This window comes from Agelaius phoeniceus, chromosome 5 (assembly GCF_051311805.1).
Source record: "Agelaius phoeniceus isolate bAgePho1 chromosome 5, bAgePho1.hap1, whole genome shotgun sequence".
NCBI classification, from domain to species: domain Eukaryota; kingdom Metazoa; phylum Chordata; class Aves; order Passeriformes; family Icteridae; genus Agelaius; species Agelaius phoeniceus.
In genome coordinates this window covers 24,276,855-24,297,732 of record NC_135269.1, presented here as the reverse complement: position 1 = coordinate 24,297,732, position 20,878 = coordinate 24,276,855, and the positions used below count along the sequence as shown (strand labels likewise).

At 40.0% G+C, this 20,878-nt stretch overlaps 1 protein-coding gene across 24 annotated transcripts in view; it reads right to left on the bottom strand.

Moving 5' to 3' along the window:
* Positions 1-40: 40 nt before the first annotated feature.
* Positions 41-20,878, bottom strand: part of TNRC6B (trinucleotide repeat containing adaptor 6B) — a 132,165-nt gene continuing 111,327 nt past the window's right edge. For all 24 annotated transcript variants that reach the window (XM_077178594.1, XM_077178598.1, XM_077178596.1 and 21 more), the window contains 6 exons: positions 20,226-20,372; positions 19,891-19,986; positions 16,647-16,871; positions 16,093-16,163; positions 14,097-14,236; positions 41-13,610 (listed from right to left, as the gene is read on the bottom strand). In XM_077178594.1, the coding sequence (XP_077034709.1) occupies positions 13,220-13,610; positions 14,097-14,236; positions 16,093-16,163; positions 16,647-16,871; positions 19,891-19,986; positions 20,226-20,372 (1,070 nt within the window). In that variant the 3' untranslated portion in view covers positions 41-13,219. The remainder of the gene's footprint in view (positions 13,611-14,096; positions 14,237-16,092; positions 16,164-16,646; positions 16,872-19,890; positions 19,987-20,225; positions 20,373-20,878) is intronic.

Below are 20,878 nucleotides of genomic sequence, written 5' to 3'. Positions count from 1 at the left end.
GACACGGCCGCGGGACACAAAACGTGCACAAAACACGAGCTTTAAATGCTTAGCAGCCAAACACATTTATTAGTATTTTTTTTCTTTTTTTCCAGGAACCCAAAAATAGTTTGTAGTTATAATGTAAGCAACTGAGTTGCACATAATACAATCATATCTTTCAAAAAAACAAACAAAAAAAAAAACAAACCAAAAAAAAAAAAAACAAACCAAAACGAAGAAAACAAAAAACCAAAAAAGCTGTTTAAAAGCCCAAAAAAAAAACCTTCAGAAAACTTATATATAAGTATTACACCATCTCTCAGTTTCAATGAAATGACGACGACTTAATTCTTTATTACTCTTAACTTGTCACACTCCAATAAAACGTCACCCTTTTGTTTGTTTTTTTTCTTTTTTTTTCCTTTTTTTTTTCTAAATCCAGCATGAGAAATACAGTACCTGCTATGGCAAAAATACACATAAAATGCAACATTTCAGCTTATTTGTACATTAGTAGAGTTTAAACATTTTATTGGTTTTTTTTTTCTTTTTAAGTGAACCAGTGATCTTAAGTACCACTATACTAAAAGTAAAATAAAAATATAGAAAAGGAGGAAAAGGGGGCAGCCAGCCTTACAAGAGCACCTTCTAAAGTGCTGAGTTTCTGTGTCCATGGAAAACCCTTAGGAAGTTCAAACATTTCTGAGAACATGGGATGGAAATTAAGATGAAACCTGGATATGCAAGACATTGCGTCATCTCCTCTACATTCTCCCCATTTGTCCTGTAATTTTCCTTACTGCACACTATAGAAAGGGGGGAGAAACCAGAACTAGGTAAGAGTTTAGTAAAGGAAGCCATTTCAAGTATAAGAAAAAAAATAAACACTTACAGGTAACTTGCAAATAGCATCAATATACACACAGCCACTATTTTTATTATTACAATGTCTGCTTCTGGGGGACAGTGTTTCAGGCAAGAGGACTTTAGCTGTACCTTCCTGTTACCTATTTATGTGCAAAGTAGAAAAGCTGCCTTTTCTAATCCAGCCATATTGGACATCAATGATTTTCTATTCAGCCACCTCATCCCTCCATTCCATAAGGAGAGAAAAAGGGGGCATTGTTTTACCAAGACTAGATGAAATGAATCTGTTTCTCCACTCCTCTTCTAGACACACCCTTCTCCTATTACTTGTTTGCAATGAAGAGAAACTTGCCCAACTCCCGATGCCCACCAGTAGCCAGTTTCCTGAACAGGTAGAAGGCATTTACCTTTGTAAACATAATCCCTTATGTTTGTGGAACTCAAAGCAGCATTTCACACCTCCAGCCGAGCAGTGGAGATGAAAATAGATCAGAACGCTTCCCTGTCACTGCTTTTACTCCTCCCCTTTCCTCTTCCGCACCCAGGAAGATTACATTTGGTTATTTTTGTTAGAAGGTGGTGTTTTTTGGTTGAGGACAATAACTAGCATTTAGTTCAAAGTAAACATTACAGAATTACCATAATCAGATTTATACTGCTGTTTGTTCTGCTTTCTAGATGAGAAAGAAAAAGCACTATGCATCAGATGTTCTGCAGGCTTTAGAGCAGATGTGGCAGAAAACCAAGATACCTCTGCGTGTAAATGCCACAGGTGCACTTGCATCACTTCAGCTTCTTTCTCTGCAGAATCACTGTACACACTTCACCTTGATTACTGGCAGAGATGGAGAGGGTGGCGTAGGGCAACAGTGGAGAGATGTTCCTAAGGCCACGGGGAGCAAGGCGGGACAGAGAGGACCAGGGAGTGTCAGACAGAAGGGTTTCAGGTACAGAAACCATGTTCTTGATATTTCAAACGCCAAATTCCAAGAGGCATGGGCTCATATGCACATCCCTGAGACGCACATCCAGAAAGAAGAAACAGGGACCAAGTGATTGAGAGGGGAGAAAGTAGCAGAGGTTCCCTGACAGCTGTGGGATTTACCCAATGAAGACCTCATCCCCCACCACCCTCCCAGAGACATTTTGGGAGAGTTGTAAGGCATATACACAAGCAGCATCTACTATCATTCTCTCTGTTCCTACGTTCTATTGGCAGGTGATGGCTTCTGTATGTTGTGGACAAGAAGAGACACTGCATTTGAAGTGTGACTGGTAACACACTGAAATTAACTCAGGGAAGGACATAGGAAGCTACTCTGCCCTTCATCCCTGGAGCAGCAGCATAAGTGGCCAGGTTCTTCATCTTACAGTCCCCTCTCTGGAACTACACACCACCACCTCCCATTTCTGATGGCAGGAAAAGATGTGTTGACTTCAAAGATGACACTAGCAAAACTGCCATTTAATGGCAGGGAGAAGTACACAAACTTTTTCTGATTTGGTGGTCTGGTGAAAGAAGCAGCAAGCTCAAAGTACTTCAATGTTGAAGCCTACCTAAAAGTACTGGAGACATGTGACCTGTAGCAACACTAGTATAACTATATAAAGAAGAGAAGATGGAAACAGGTATAAAGACTGAAGAGTATGAGTAACTGAATCTCTATCAACTTCTATCATTTAGGATCTGAGTGTCTAATGGATTGAAATATTAAAAAAATCAAAAAGGTTATCTCCTTCCACACAAGCAAACAACGTAAAAAGAACTAGCGATCTTGCTGTGAAAACCTCATAATACTTCTAGCATGCTTTTTTCTTTAAAGCACTTGACAAACATTACTAGTTGATCCTCACAAAACCCCTGTGAGGTAGGTAAGTATTATTAACAACCCCGCTTTACAGATGAAAAAACAAAGGCAAAGTAGTTAAATGACTTGCCCAAGGCAAGGGAAGAGTAATGGCCAATGTTAAAATTCAGGAGTTTCAGGCTTCCCAAACCTGTGCTCAAAACCACTAGTTCAAATATCTTTTTACAAAGGAGATAACAGACGGAAATAAAAGCCCATCAAGTTTAGAAGAAAAACTGAGATTTAAAAGGTTACATCAGAAGGGAAAATGTACCACGAGGTATTTTTGTGAATGAGTTTAAGCTTCTGATTTTTTTTTTGTTTTCTTTTTTTTTAAAGGCATTCTGACAGAGTGGAACCCTGATAAGATCACATCTGCAAGGCAGGTACAGATGCGAGAGTGATCATCAAGTCTATTACTTATTACAGTACTGTGAATGTCAACAAAAATAAAATTGCTGCATGAAAACACTGAATACAGGCAGGATAATATCTCAGTTTATGATATTACACCTAAGATAATGCCAGTACCATGGTTCACCATGGACAAAGGAAAAAGTCAAGTCAAAAGGTCCCTATTATAATGATGGAGAGAGCAGTGAGATCTGTAATTTTTTCTGAGGAGACTCTTCCTGGAAGCTCAGCAAGCTTCAAGGAATGCACATAATTCACAATGATTACATTTTGGAGATGTGAGGAAGTAAATCCTTTTTAATGACCATTATGATACCACCTTATAATAAAAACAGGATAGTTCCTTTCAAATAGAGGGAACATATCAGTCTACTTTCCCTAAAATTTCACATACTGTCACCATTAGCGCTAAGCCACTGGCAGCAATGCCAGACAACGAAACACCAGTAGCTGCTGACATTGAAAAAACACAGTCCTCATAGCTGGGCTTTGATCAGCACTAGAAAGAAAGTACTGTCTCCACCATCCTGCCCACAGCTGCTCTGTCACTGTATGAAGAGTACCAGAAACAGCAGCAAAGAAAATGTTAGGGATAAGGAAGTGTGGATATCAAGGACTAGCCATATTCCAATTCTCCTGGAAGAACACAAGGACTGCTGAAATGGAAAACGAGTAGTAAATCAAAAAAACCCAGTGCCTGTGGCAGTGGGTTTCCTGAGCTTAACAAGGGCCAGAGCACAGGAGGTGGTAGATATTCCCCAGGTAGACCTGGTGTCCCATTCACCCTTTAGGCCCTGGGTTAACACTGTGTGGCTGAATTCACCCTGTGCAAGGCTGAGAGCTGATTTTGTTTTGCAGCCAATATTGGTTATTCAAATCTCTGCCCAGTTAGCAATTGGCCAGCTTCTGACAAAAGAAAGGTTCTTATAAATTCCTTCTTAATTCAAAGTTATCACTTCCCCACTTCCCCAAACTATAATGGATATGCCATGGACACAGAAACTCCTGAACAGTTTAGCAAAGTATCTTTGTCCCCTGCACCCCCTTTGCAGAATGCATAGTTTACAATTCACTTACAAAATAAAGAAGCAATGCTGACCACATATGGGACCTTTTTTTTTTTGAAAAAAGAACAAACAACCTCTTCTTAAGTTCAGTATCAAAATTCACATTTGCATAATAATACATTTCAAGGCCATTAGAGAGGAATGAGAGCGAAGCAAAGAAAACTGCAGAGTCTCTCCTCTCTTTGTCTTCCTGAATAGAGCTGAGGGATCCCACTGGAGTTTCTTTTCAGGGTGGGAATTACAAAGCGCTACAACAACAGCTCTTGATCTTGTACACCTCATGTTTTGGGTGGGACGAAGAGGTGAATTATTAGGAAAAAAAAAACAAATGGAAGGAGACACTGCAGATTCCCATGTTTAGCTACAAACAGCTTTGAAGAAACAAAAAATTACTTCAGATTTTTTTCCTTTTAAGCACTTCTACCTTACCATTTCAAAAACTTTTTTTTTTTCTTCTTGTGTAATACCCTGTTCATTTAAATGGCAACGTTAAGTGTGCTGGAAGTTGAAGGGTTGAAATAAAATTCCTGTTTCACTTATCAGGACACGGGCAGAGAGGGTAAAAGTGTGCCTGCACCCACTATTTAACAGAAGCTACAAAACATCATCTTCTCTACATGTATAAATTTGTCTCAAACATCACTGTGTTCAAATTCTCCAGTGCTTACAAAAAAACAAAGCCACACACATTCACACTCATGCACACAAACATAAAGAGAAGCCACATAATACATATACAAACTCAACCTGCAACGCAGACTAGCCTAAAACTATCAACAGCTTCTGTGTGCATTACATGACATCCCTTCACACCCCCCCAATCTCTACCACATATGAATACGTATTGTGCAGTGTAGAGACCAGCCAATGATGCTGCTTGTCAAAGGGGACCAGTGGGCTGCAATCTCAATGTCTGACCTCTTGAAAGAATAAATTGACCCTTGTCTCCCCTCCAGCCCAAGTGGTCTCCTCAATTAGACAGTCACTATACTCACAAAGGCACATTCATAAATACCACATTTAACTTACTGCTTGTAAAAACATAGGAGGAAACGTTAAGCGCTTATACCCCGACCCATTCCTACTGACCCAGCAAGAAGTATCACAATAACATATCACTTGGTGAGACCTTACTCCACCTTTAGAAGGTACATATTAAAGAAGTCTTCAAACACCTCTTTTAAATTTTTTTTTGCATAAATGAATGCTTTTTTTGTTTGTTTTTGGCTTACATATTTTGGAATACAGCACACTCACTATAAAGCTCTGTTGTAAGGCTACCCCCTAAAGTAAGGCTGTTCTACCTTGGCTTGCATTTTCACTTCATTTTGCTTCTTTTCCACATGTCCCCAAAACAAAACAAAAAAACCCACACAGCGCCTTATATAGAAAGGGTAAGCCAGATCTGGCAGGGAGAGGGAGGGGAAAGAAAGCACATAATATCATAACCATGTCACTAAAATAGCTATCCTAACAAGCTGTGCAACCTCAACAGAAATTGATGAAGAAAATGATCACTTATGGTTGGTTGTGTTTCATCTGAAACAGGAGGAGCTTCCACCTTGTCTCAATTAATAAAAAAAAACATTAAAAAATGAGGAAGTTAGTTCTGTGAAGGTAACAACACACACTAACAGCCAAGAAGAGGCATTTAGCGCTCAAGGAAACATTGCTCGCCAAACACGGCCTCCTTGTATTGCGCACTCCAGTCTCTTCCCCTCAGCCCACCACAGTCAAGAATGTTTGCTGCTAAAATACTTCAATACTTAACGCTGGCTGGCACAATGCATTCTTCCCTTTTTTTTGTTCTTCTTCTTTTTCCCTGGAGTGCTCTGTATTACTTTACAGAAAGGCTGTCAGAATCAAGTCAAAAAACTCCCTTTCTCATTACAAAGTTTACAGGAACCCTAACACTGCTGAATGTCACCAGTCCCAACTAACACACAAACAGGCTCTTTTGCAGAGGGCACTTGATTTGCTAGAAGCTTGCTAGGACTCTGGGAGACTTCTAGAGAAAAGCTTTCCTGCATAGCTCGATGAAAAGCAACGCGCGGGCAAACTTGATGTAAACAGATGTTGTCTGCTGCGTGCTACAGATGAAACTGCATCTATTGTGGCCTGACAAGTTTTAAAAGTAGGCTCCAACCCACCAGGAGCTGTGGCGCTTTTTGTAGCACAGATGAAACCTTAAATCACTTTTCATACAAGGATCAGAAGCTACAGTTACTACACCACAAAGTTTAAGGTCACGTAACACCACAAAATAGAGCACTATAATTTTTAAATAGGACCCTGACTGAATTTTGACAGCAATGTAGACAGACCCTTAAAGTCTACTGTAGGCAAAGCTCTGCTTGGTGAGTCACTACAAAATGGACCTGTTTCCTATTATCTACTGCAAGGGAACTTTGGTAAAATTCAGCAACACTGGTATTTACAGTGATGGGACAATTATGCAGAACGTTATGAAGGACATGAACTAGGCACGGCTGCTAAAAATCTCCAATTTGGCTCCTGTCACTTAGTCCAACCAACAGGTCTACTACAGCCTAACAGTTGCTTTGTGGTTTAGGTTTGGATGTGAATTCAGGACAACAGGGAGTACCAACTCTGTCTACATTGGGAAACTTCACATATTTCTCCCCATTACTGTTACCATCCTTCTGCCACAGGTGGAAGCCTAGTACTGGAGATAAAGGGGAAGAAAGTTTGGGTTTTAGATATCTGTATTTTGATCACAGTGGGAATGACCATATGATCTAACAGTATCAGTTCCTAAAACTGCAAAGCAGTGGCAAATAAACAGAACTGAAATGACATTGTGTGCAAAATCAATTTAGACAAACCAACGGATTCTGTGTATGTTGCTTCAGCTTCAAGACCAAAGTTGCACACCAACTGCATTTGTTTATTGGGGTTTTTTTATATTAATTTCAATGTAGTTGTCTTGGTATTACTTTCCTGCCCATAAAGCATGCATGCATATTTACAATTAAGAAAGCTGCTTCCGTTAAGGGAACTTTACATCTTTAGGAAAAAAACCCTACGTTCTACTCAATCAGGACTATTACCCTGAGATGTTAACCAGCCTCCCCAAAACCTGCATTTCAATCTATTTGAGAACCTAGATACTAAGGTCACATGATTTACAGTGAAGGCATTATATGCAACACACACTGGAAACACAACAGGTCCTCATCTGCTATGTTAACCCTGATCCAGCTCATTTCATTGACCAGGCTTTTCAAATTTGGGTACCTCAGATATACAAACAGTGCTCCTCTTAAAAGTCAATAGGAAAACAATATGCACAAACAAAGTAAGAAACTTAAGAGCTACATCTTAATAATGAAGCAAAAAACCCAACCTAACCAAAATTTCCTCCCAAAAAACTACAGTACTATTTGGATGCACTATTAGGACACAGTGGAAGATGTGGCAGCATTTTTAAGAAGAAAAAAATAGCGCAAAAGTTCTAAGGAATAAATGCTTAGAAATTTCATGGTAAAAAAGAAAAAGAGGCCAACTTAATATAAAATTTTAATTGTTATTTAATCTTTGAGGTGGTTATCCCACCCAGTTTTTTGAAAACAACCTGTTTATATTGCAGAGGTAAAAACATACTTGGCTTAACATTCTTACTCATTACAAAAGCCACTTAATGTGAAGCACAATTAAAAAAAAAAATGTAAGAAAAACCTGACACCTTGTGATTGTAAAAAAAACCCCAAACCAACAAAAACCCCACTCTCAAGACTGCTAGGCAAATGTCCAGGTAGAAACATAAAAACACTGGGAAAAGATGGCAAGTATTCCAAAGCAAATGTCAGAAGTCTAAACAAAGGTTTCTGAGCTCTACCACACTTTGTTTTGCTTACTAGACTCTGTTGTCACTGCTAAGACAAAATCCTCAATTAGAGCAAAGAATTTCCAAACCGATTAAAAGCTCTCGGCTTGATAGACACTGCAAGGTAGGGTAAGCAAAGTGGCTGGATTTTTATCTTAATCTATTCCAAGCTGTGCTTTCCCCAGCCTCTTCTCCCGACCTTGCCAACATGTTTAAACAAGATGCTGCCAATGACTCCCTCCTGGGAACAGTTTTGTAAAAGCCCAGAAATACCCTAACATCAATTCCTGCTGACTTTTCACTATTAGGAGCTCAAATGGTAGCAGAATTTTTACATTAAGCAACACGTGTCCCCACCAGTTGAGTCTGGTGAGCACAATTCTCAGACACCACCTGCAATGGCTGGGAGCACCGTGACTAAGCCACACAGATCTGTCAACTGTAGCTGGAATACAGATTAATGTTACTTTGACAATGTAGGGAAACTGTGACTGAGGAGACAGTCACTAACACTTACAGGATGCACATTCAGGAAATGAGGAGCAGACTGTTGTACTACAATAGGTTTGGACCCAGCAGACTGCTGAAACTTACTGACTGTCAACCCTTCAGCAGTCAGTCACAACACACTTCCAAGTGAATCTCAAGTCTATCAGCTTTTTTGACTAAATGCTATGGTTTCCTCTCTTTTAGGACACTGCTGATTTGATAAAACACAGCTTCTGGCAAAGCACTCAAATTCTCTCATTAAAAAAACCAATAAAATAAAATAAAATAAAATAGAATCCTAAACTTTCTAAGTAAACCCTCCTTCTACTGGCCCACGACAGGATTTTTGAAGCACATTATTATTACTACTGATGCATTATTTTCAATAGACTCACATGCACACGCAGCACAACATGAAAACACTGGGCAGCTGCTATGAGAAAGACAGAATTTGGCATCTGATTTTTTTTATTAACAATCATAACAACAACTTAACTACTATTAAGTAACTCATTGCACGACTTGCTCACACGGGCATGCTCTTCTTCCCTTAAGAATGGGCACATCTATTTCCATGAAGTGGCTACACTGCCTCACCTTGCCTCGTCTTCCCTCCCCTCCCCTACTGTAGGGCATGTGGGTGCATGTAACAAGGCACTAGCGCGGTTTTTGTGGTTTGAGCCGAGCCGTTTCAGGCCGAGTAAGCCCCTGACCCCTAGAGCTGGGAGGCAGAAGTTGGCCATCCCAACACCAAACTTTTAAGTTCAAGACTGTAAGCCCTGACAGCCAGCAGCAACAGGGTGAACAGAGGAGTTTAACAGCTATTTCCCTCATATAAAATGAAACAGAAAGACTGGGAGGTGGGTGGATGAAGAAAAGCAAGCAGCAAATCTCCAAGTGGGGAATTAAACTGACTGAGTAGCTGAAAACAGGGAAGTTGATTTCCAATGTACATTTTTGTGGAGTTTTTCCATATTCTTTTTTTCTCTACTGAAAAAGGCAGGTTAATAGAACTACTTCATTACTGAGTATTCCATCAGCACTGGTTTACTTTAGCACTGCTCAGAAGTGGTTCAAAGAAGCACCATCGTGTATTTCCTGCTAGTCGTCCTAACTGAGGATTCCTTCAGTTAAACTCTACTGCATTTTAATAAGGTTTATACTTTCACTCTGCTTCAAAAAGGTGCTTGGAAGAATATTTTTATTTAGTTTCAATCGAGAGGGAATAGTAGGTTTCCATTCACACACTTCTCTTCTCCATGCAACTGCACACGTCTGCATGAGTAACAAAGCACAATAAATGATAACCCTTCTCCCACAAATTGTTTAAGATTGCAATGAATTCCTGTTGCTGATATTGAGAAGCTTTCTTAATGTATCTTAATTTAGAAAGTCTTTAAAATTCTTGATCCCTCGCTTGACAGTAACATTTGGAGATTTTTTCTTTTTTTCTTTTTCTTTTTATTTTTTTTTTTAGCATTTTTATTTTAAAGTAAAAACTTTTAAACATTTTGAAGATTCAGGAACTTGTAAAAGTTTATCAACAAGAAACAGCCATCTATCTAGGATAAGGTTAAATAAACCATCTTCAAAAAACTGGCTTCCTACCCTAGAATTCCTGAGAATGCTTGCAAATTTAAAGCAGGAAAATAAAATGTTAAAATAAAAACAAAAACACTGTTAAATGCTCCCAGAGTTAGTCTTCATCTAAAATATATATATGCACTTTTTGGTCTTTTTTTTTTTTTTTGTACGTTTTAATTTTTTTTCCCTTTAAGCTTACAATGGAAGAACAATTTAGCTTTTCTTTTTAAATATTTCAAATCCCTCATTATGTCTTGTAAACAAGAGGGGCTCTAGCACCCGGCTTTCACCGTAGTATCGCAATGAAGTCAACTAGCCCAAAGTGCAGGAAAAGGGACCTTAGGGCAGGTTGGGAGAGAGAAGTGAGGGTGGAACACAGCAATGAACCAGCATGTATAGCAGATCATGTGAGAACAGATACTGGCTTGCTAAGGCCAAAGGTGCTTCACTAGGAAGTACTGCTGGCATGGGACTTTTAAGAACCTGCTCTGCATGTCCGAGCGTGCTTGGTCTTTGAGCGGAAACAAAGCTGTACAGATGCCTGAACACAAGGGTTACTAGCCAGCTAGCAGGAGCTGAAAGAGAGCATTTTGTTTCTTTGTGCATGGTGAAGATGGAGGAGACATGATAGGAAAGTATTTTCCAAAGGGGCCAGAGTATGCTGCATACTCCAGTTTACTAAACAAATACAAACCTACTCATACTTTTTTATCACATAACGCTTTGCATACAAATCTACAGGCATGTGTATATGCAGCATTTCCCTCAGTCAGTCTTCCTTGTGACATTGGGGCTTACATAGAAAGGGCAAATTAAATTATACAGCCATGTAATTCCCTAGCCCTTCCCTCCCACCCCCAGCACACAGGCATACACACACACACACACACACGCACCAACCTCCCCCCCATGACTTGCATCTGTTTTTGCTTCTGCCCACCAAACCCATGAGTTAAATGCATTAGACATGGTCACATCCTTCAATGAAAAGGCTGAAGAAACAGACTCCCCTATCTGCCCCCCTCAGCCAGGTGATAAAGCACTGCTCCCTCTGAGGGCTGGAATGGACAGGTATGTGCTGGTACAGAAGGTCGGCACTTTGTCAGACAGTGTAACAGCTGGACAATGCTGCATGGAAGTCCTAGCACTTATGGAAAAAGTACCGGCATCCCTCTTCCCTCTTCCCCCGGCCCCACCCCCACAAAAAGCTTCCTGCTTTGTGTCAAGGGATGTTCCTTCAAGTCTGCTACAACTCTTTTCACAACAACAGGTCTTAAAAGTTTTGTTCCCAGCGCACACATGCACGCACACACTGGCTATCACTGTGGATTATAGGTCACCCCTATCCTGCCCAGAGTATTACTACACTGATGCTAAAAAAACCCCAAACCTTTCCTTAAATACAGAAATTAAAAAGCAACAGTACAGAAAAAAGTAAAAACAAAAAACAAAAAGGTGCAATACTTCTTTTAAAAAAAAAAGTCTTTGCTAGTTATATACCTCCCTAAGCAAAACCACGTACACAGGAAAAAACACAACACAGAGAAACAAAAGGAAACCTTTGAAGTACACACTGGTTTAAGAACATTCGTAAGTAAACGTTTCTGTCAGTGATGGTCTGGCGCTGTAATGACACCAAGGCCTGGCACAGGTAACGCTCACCATGAAGGACGCAGGAAGGAGTTGGCTGCATGTGCTTTCAGGAGATGAGGCAGGCTGGCCGGCACTTTGCTGACACCATTTAGCTTTTTGTCAGTTTTAACAGAAGCAGTAAATCAACTAAAAGGCTAATTTGGTTGGGCTGGATTTTCAAGCTTTGGATGGATTCCTCCAGAATGAGTACAGGTGCTTATTTAAGTTTGGGGGAGAAAAGAAACACTCTTTTTTAAAAGGTACTGAAGCTTGCAAGAGACTGAAAAAGAACATTTGTCTATATGCACAAAAAATGGCAATGTCTTCTTTCCTCCTCTTTTCCCCTTGTTGGAAGAAATAAATGGCTTGCATTATATAACAAACACTCTAGGGTTCATTCAGTACAAAAACCCCACATGCAGACATAAATAAAGATACTGTTACTCAAAAGACAACATTGTTTCCCCCTCTCACCAAATCCTCTGGATATGGCAGTGTTCTGCTCTACCACAGGGTTAGAACAAGGGCTAGGAACCAACTATCCACTCTGTATGATCTGCAGATTTGAGATAGCACCCTGCTAAAACGAATTTAAAAAAACCTACTGACAAATTTTAATCCAGCCCAACTGGATTCCGCTTCAGCCACAGGGACTCCACCATGCCTGTCTTGCTTTCAGGATCAAGACATGCAGATGGCCAGCCAGCCCGTAGACCATCAGCAATGCAGCGTTTCAAGATTATATATATAGAGAAAAAAATGCACACACACAAACATGTGCACACGCACTCACACAGAAACAAGCACACGTGGGCAGTTACATGTGCCAGAACACACTGGTACTTATCAACCAGCCAATCACAAAGTGTTGGTTTTTTTGTTTTGTTTGTTTTTTCTGTTTTGTATTTTTTTGTGGGTTTTTAATTTTTAAATTTTTTTTCTAGTTTTTTTTTGTTTTTATTTTTGTTTTTAAAGTGAGGCTCCGTCAAGTCTTTCCCTCCCCCCCTTATTCTTTTGAACCCCTCCCCAACCCCAACCCAACATGGTAGACCTAAGGACGGAAACACACCCAGTGCAAACAAAGTTAAAAAGCTATTTTTTCAGTATATATGTTTCTTAGCAACAACTTCCGTATAACATGAAAAAGTGAAAAACTAGAAACTAATTTTTTTAATTTTTTCTGTTTAAATTTAAATGGTATGTGTACTTGCTTCACATTGTCTTTCTAAGTTGGCGTTCACGATTCAAGTATTTCAAGAGTGATATGTTCTCTTTTTGGATTCATATTCCAAACGAAAAAACTGAAGTTATATAAGGGAGGCAACTATGTGCTCAGACAGTCTGTCAATGACCCACCTTTTTTTCTTTCTCCGTTTTCTTTTTTCCTTTTATAAATGTATTTATTGCAAGTTGAAAAAAACGAAAAAGGTCAAGTTAGTGCTGCTGCTGTTCCAAAAAAGGTCACGAGGTCAGAGTTGAAAGTTCTAAGTTCAGATTGAATCCGACCCTCCTCCCAGAAGGTCTCCAGGTAGTAAGGGAGCAGGGCTGCCCATTCGGTGTGGATCCTCTACGCTCGGGACCCCCCACAAGCTTGAAGAATAGTTTGGGGGCCCCCACAATGAAGCGCCAGTGAGATCACCCCCACTGCTGCCGCCGCCGCCACCACTGCTCCACTGCCCAAGCCCTGTTGACCCACCAAAGAGATTCAAAGCAGGTCCAACTGGATCTGTCTGGCTCTGTCCTGTCTCCAGGGATTGCCAGCCCGCTGCGGGTGCACTCGGGGTTGCTGCAGGTGTAGGGGGCTGAGCTTGTGCCAAAAAGCGACTAACCTCTTCATCTGTGGCAAACTCAGCCAGGATGGTAGTGTTTCCCAACACACACCTACAGGGCAAGGGACACATAAGAAAAAAAATAGTTGGAGCCAAAGGGCAAGGGATTCAGACAGCACAGGAACAACACTAATAGGTGTCCAAACCAAAGGAGGTATCAGCTACATTGCTACAATGGAGCGGACATAGAAAACTTTAGCTGTTTTTGACAGTGAAATTCACTCAAAACAAAAGAACTTCCATTTTATATGGGGAAAAAACAAAAAACAAAAACACCCCAACCCCCTTGCCCCCACATTCAGTTGCCCCTGAACAAAATCTTAATAAATTTAAACTAAGGTTCTGAATGTTAACACCAAGAGCAATAAAAGTGCCTATACCATGAAGGTAAATGCACATATGCCACCTTTTAAACAAAACAGATGAAGAACAGGTTAAAAGCCTTTGGAATTCAGGAGGTTAGTAAAATTCAAAAATTTTCACTGAGTTTAGGGGCTTACACCACCCTCAAAGATTTTTGTCTCAAAACCTTGCTTACATGTGCAGTGCAGTCTGGGCCTTGGCCGCCTCCTGTTTGGTGTTATATCGGATGAGGGCGGTGCCCTGGGTCAGGTTCAGATGGAATGTCAGCAGTGGGCCATGCTGCATGCAGATCGTCCTCAAGGTTGACCCATCAATCTGAGGAAGAACAGCCAGGATGAAACAGATGTTTGCAATTATTTCTCCAAACATACTTTAATCCTGACTTTGTCACAGTAATTGAAAAATATGCTGCTCTCAGAAAGAAAAACAGATGAAAGCAGTGGGAAGAAAGCAAAGGTGACAGAAGTTGATTTTCAAACAGGAACTGGTATGTCTTGACTTCTCACAGTTACACGGAGTTTGCTTTAGTACGGAATAATCTAAATTATCTTTCCTGTTAATTTACAGCTTGAGTCCAGTCTTCCCTCTTTCACTGAGCTTCTTACACTGTCACTATCCTTACATTGACAGCCTTTCCAGTAATTATACACAACTTGTACTTCTCACCATCTTCAGTCATCAGAATTTCTACTAAAGGAACCAGAATGCCTTAGTCTTCAGCCCTCTGATTTCAATAGAATGTATATAAACTACTTGTTAAAACATTTTTGCAAAACTGGAAATATATCTACAATGAAATTTTTTAAAATTTATTTTGGTTCTTCTTTGTCTCTGTGGTTTATGAAACAGAGACAGAAAAGGTCAGTGATTTTGCTGCCAAACCCACCAATGTTCATTCCATCTGAACTAATGTTTTCATGGCAGTTGCTGCCTACATTCCTTCTGCAGCAGTAACAGCTTGTTACTTACCTCCAGCAACAGCTGTTCTCCCAGGTGTTCTGTACAGACGGATTCCATTCCTGGTGTGCCACAGGGACACGGGCATACGAATGGGATCCATATGTGCAACTACTTAAGGAAGTGCTACTTTCTTCCTTCTTTCCCTCCTATTTTATAATACAGCTTCAAATGAGGGAAAAGGAAGTTGTGTGGTGGTATGGTCAAGGTTAAAACAGAGAACCTTGAAACGAACATCTTTCCAAGCCTAACCATTCTATGAGTCTATGAATCCATCTAAACCTTTACACTTGTCTCTCTACTGTACTGATCCACAATAGAGAGAGAATCCATAATGAGACAGTTATGATCTATTTCTCTTTCCTACTAACTTAAAACGCCTCCAAAATATATTCTTCTTCCACTAAATAATTCCTTAAGCATCACTGAAGTATTTTACACAAGCCACACTTAGAACTGTGCTTTTTCTTCACACCACTTCTTCCTTCACATCAAGGTAAACAGTCTTTTTTACAGAAGGAGCACAGCTCGCCATTTTGGGTGATCTGCTGGAGACCTCAGCTTTTCCTTTCACATCAACCTTTTTTTTGCAGACTGTAGAAACAAGGTAAATTATCTGGCTGAAGAAGGGACTCTCTGTCTAGACCTCAGGATACTGCTGATAATCATATAATCATATAAGCTGTTCCTAGGCCTTGAATACTAATTGTGAATGCTGAAACCAAGATCTCCACAGAATTCATTCAGAATGGCAGCAAGCTCTGAGAATACTTGCAGAAATAACCTAACTAGACTGGTTTTGGCAGGAGCGCTGGAAAAATTCTGTGGTTTCACTATGGAAACACTAAAGTGAAAACTGGCAGTTACACTAAATTCCTTATTGACAACATCCCAAAGAACAGCTATAAACCATTTCACATTATAGTAATGAAATTCACCCTCACTTCTCAGAAAAATCTTTCTGTTCAATTATTCTTTCTAACTCTTAAGTAAAGAAATGTTTTAATAGTCACATAGCAAAACCTGAACATCATAAAATTAACTGAAGAGATTACAATAGAAAAACCAGTCAGACTGCAGCTCGGTTTAGTAGAAATATGTTACATATATTGACAAATCTGATTTTGTCAGATTTTATTCAAAAAGAAACGACTGAATAATTCACAAATCCTTGCTAAAGCAAACAAGTCCCCAGAAACAACCACAGAAAATACCTGTGGAGTGAGATTGTGAAGAACCAGCCAGTAGCTAGCACGAACTGAGCCACCATCACTCCAAGTAGATGCTGCAAATTATAAGACAAAGCAATCAAGACAGATTTGACACAAAGAAAAACCATCTTTCTTTACAGTTAGGTCTTTCAGAAAAAATCAGCATTACCAGCCTTGTTAAAACATGAAAGTCTAATCTTTAGTCCTGAAAACAAAATCACATCTTTGCTTGCAGTTCACATCAAGATTAATTTTACTAGAGTTTATCTTTGAGGAGTTTCTCACACACAGCAAGGATCTAGTCTTGAAAGGCCCTAATTAGCAGGTATTCTCTTCTGGCAGTTCTCAGCCCTTCCTCACTCATTCCCTGCAGCAGGACCTGGGATTCCACCCCCCACCACCCCAATTACTGACAGCAAATTTCCATTTCAAGAAGAAACTCTCTTTTTTCCTATTACCAGACAACTGCAACTTTCTTTCCTCCACACCACTGGTGCTCATGTGAAACATACACTGCTCAGGTCTGAACAATGGTGCTACAGTTGATTTGTTCTCACCAGAGCCAAGCCTTGAGTCCTGTGCCCCCCAGCCCCTGACCGATCGGGGTGCTGTGCTGTTCCATGGAGATGATGGTTTGGGGTTGGTCAGGCCAGGAGGTGGGCGGGGCAGCCCTGTAGTGTTCCTTGAGGAAATATGGTTTTTCCACATCTTGTTGGAGAGATGAGTGGGATTGTGTCCTATGGGATCTGGGGACCACGTTGATTTGTAATCACTGAATTTTGCTAGAAGATTGAAGAAATTGTATATATTAGAGACACTTGTGAGATTAAGTATCTGTCCTATCACACTAAGTCTTTTGACTGCATTTTTATTGGAGACAAGCGTGAAACACAGGATCATACAACAGTTAACTTATCATATCAAAAAACCCCCATGCTACGTGTAAGTAAATATTTGCTTATTTTACATATGCTGATTTAAAAAAAGTAATATACCAGGATCATTTATGATAATGTAGCTGACTGCAGAATTTTACATCATTAATTAGATGTACTGCATTTTTTATGTCCACACTACATTTAATCTGAGAATTTCTTAAAATTTTGGCACTACTGACCTTTAATGAAATGGAACCTTCTCCATGTAAAAAAAAAAAACCTGCAGAGCACTGAAAGGTGTATTCACCCTTCTTGGTCTACTAAGCTAATGTTGCCTCCTAAAGATGTCCTCCCTACAAGATCAAAGCTTTCTTGAGAGTCACAAAGCTCCCACAATGTTGACACAGCAGTAATGCATAAAGAAGGCTGCTTAGCTGTGCAACGGCTGGACTTCTCAACAATCTTGATGGTTTTTTTTTTACTAGAAGGCAGATGCCTGGTAGAAGACTTATAGTGGATATCCTTAACACATTTCAAGAACTCTCTATAAGGAAACGCAATAAAAGAGAAAAATAAAAGCACTCCCCAAAACACCACTATTGGTCATGAATATTTGTGAGCTCTGCCTAAACCAGTTTTTAAAATAAGGCAGACTGCAAATTCTCCCACAACTTCTGACACCAAGGGACATTTCAAAAGTCGTAATTCCTTGAAAATTCCTCATTGCTCTACACTGAGAACCAGCCTACACAGACATGGGGGGGAAAGGCTGTGTCAAACATTATCTTAATCATAACTCCCATGTACACATGTGCAAATACGTGCACTTTACTTCAGTCACCAGCAGACAGTGGTGAATGCAATTTGAAATTAAGTGAAAAAACACAATTTATGATATGCCAGGGCAACATGAAATAACACATCTGGAAACCAAGATCATAAAGCTTTCAGCATGTATAAGCATGCTTCAATTTACAGCTAGATCTCTGTATTTCCATGACACAGTGATGGTCAGTACCACGCAGGTTTCAAGCACTAACCTTTGAAAGTGCTTAAAAACCTGCTTTCACTGGACTCTGCTTTACAGATAGGTGAATTCTAAATTCTGAGTTCAGATGATTGGCTCTCTGACTGTAAAACACTTGTGTCCAGCAGACAGAAAGAAATTGGTATGTGGCAGTAGTCTCATTTCCTCAGTTTGACTACGACTTCAATATTTTTACCTCTTCAGTCTTTCTTATGTGCTAGACAAAAATTAAGCAAAGGCAAGAAGTTGCTACATGCCACTCCTTTCAACAAGCTATAACAGAGGAACCTTCTGTGTCACTAGAATGATGCCGAGAGTGCTTCAAACCAAAGTCAGCTCACAAATCGGTGGCAGGAACTCAGTTTTTCTTAAGGACTAAAGAGCACTTTCAACACATTTGGTGAAAATGCTGAGGTAATGCCTGAACACAGCTTTCATTCAGTATGATGAAAAAAACCTGAAGTTTGAGCCAGATGTAGCTCTCAGCTCTGTTCATCACCCCTGTTATTTATACACAATTCTTCATTTTTGAGTAATTGTCACGACAATGATGTCTTCAAGAAAAAACTGACATTTGCAAGAAGCTTAAAATTCAAATGGTTCATCTGGAGCAAGTATTTCCAGCACTTTACTGCGAAGTGTGTGCAGAAACAGTTTTCTACCAGAAAGCTGTAGAGACCTTCTTATGAAGCATCTGAGACATATATTAAAGTTTATATATACAGGCCAACCATTAAAAGCAAGAGGACCAAATGTCTTCTCTGTCCAGATTTCAGGGAATGATGAGTGCTATAAAAGACAAGGCAAAAACATTCCCTTCACAGCACTCTCATGTCCTAAAGTTAAAGTAAATAAAATCACTCACCTTTACTAATACATACATAAGCAGGTAATATTTTAGAAGTTTGACTTGTCAACAGATTGTACATGTACTGTTTTTATCTTTCCTTTTGCGTCTGCTGTTTCCTACTACTCATTCTTTAACTTGCATAATATGCTGGTTTTGACTGGGGTAGAGTCAATTATCTTCACAGTACTTAGTATGGGGCTGTGTTTTGGATTTGTGCTGGGAATGATGCCTTAGGTTTTAGCTTTTAAATTTTTCAGATTCTGTACTGCTTTAATGTGTAGTTCTGAGCTTCATATTAAGGGATGGTAAGCTCTCTTCACAGGGTAACTAGAAAAAAACAATTCCTTTCCTAGCTTGAGACCAAAGACAATTGACCCAAATTTCAGGCCAAGAGCATAAACAATGTGGACTGAAGAGAGAAAAACAAGAAGGATGGAACTTCACAACCTAAAGCTATAATTGGACAATTAACTCCAACATGCAAGTGGACCAGAACTCATAAAAGTGTGAGACCTCGTGACCAGTCATCCATTTTTGTGACCGTTTTTTGGGTTCATCTTGGGTGTAACCCTGCCTGGGCTCTTGTACTGCCCAAGGTGTATCCACTGAGGCCTTTTAATAAATACCTACTTTATTCTTTAACTCTGCCTAGCCTCTGTTTTAGGTCAGCCTTCACAAGGTATCATGAACAGCATGGATAAATACAGATGATTTAGTTATGTTCCTGAGGAGCGCTTACACAGCATCAAGGCTTTTTCTGTTTCTCACATCCTCCCACCAGCAGGAGGGATAAGGGTGCACAAGAAGCTGTGAGGAAACGCAGCCAGGACAGCTGACCCCAGCTGTGCAAAGGGATATTCCATACTATATGGAGTAATGCTCAGCATATAAAGGGTGGGGGGAAGAGGAAGGAGAGGGTTATAGTCAGTGTTTGTCTTCCCAAGTCACTGTTACACATGATGGACTAAATACTCCCAGTGGGAACAACAATGAACTAGTGCTAAATGAAAAATGCTTTGTCTGGTTAAGTTTCAAAGCCTGCATACCTGAAGTGCTATGAACGTTGGTGAAGGAATTGTCAGAGGCACTGTAGGGCCAGGCACCAGGTGAAGGCAGCGAGGTGTTGAGGGAAGAATTAGACCCTATCAAAGAGAAAAGGAGAGAGAAAGAGGAGATGAAGTTCAGAGAGTTTCTGTAACACCATTAAACCTCCAGAGAGCCATGACTGTAGCAATGCCAAGCTTTCAGGTGCTCCCAGCCACAGTGCAAAGGCAGGCAGCTTCCTTCTCAGACAAGTGCAACAGACTGTCTGCAATGACCACACGATCCTGAGTTATCAGAGTGACTTTGATCATCACAGACCAGATGTGCACTGTTTTACCTGTGGTGTTGTCCCGCAGAAGTTGGTGGTCAGTATCTACAATGGGAGATGTGGCTGTCCCCCCCAGCACACTTCCAGGGGTCACATAGGGGTCAGATTCAGGGTCAATGTTTTGTATACCTTTCCATGGCACTCCTGGTTGGAATTCTGAGACAGGAGAGAAAAATGAATTAGATGCAATCAGGGAAATGTTATTTACTAGAAGTAATTGCTGACAGTATTTCAGGATGGTAAACAACTGTCTTCTACACCATTCCTTAGGAGCAAAAAAAGAAAAAAAGACTGCATGTTAGAATCGTAATCTATTTCACAGTTCCTCCCACAGCACTAGCTCTGGTTTCATATAAATACAAGTCTACACTACAAAAAAGTGGTACAAGGGCATCTAGTATCCCTTTAAGGGCTTCTGCTTTGCTACATTCAGATGAGGTTTCAACAGTTTTAATAAATTCCATATAAGATGCATAAGATTAGATTCTGTACACATACTTGGTGTGTGTGCAGCAGCCTTTCTCCAGGAAAGGCTACCTACCTTAGGAGTTTGGAAATACATTTGACACATCCCACTGTATGTACACACACACTTTATACATTACCTATCAATACTGAGATGAGATGTCTTGTGGTAAAAGTAATGTATATACTCATTGTCA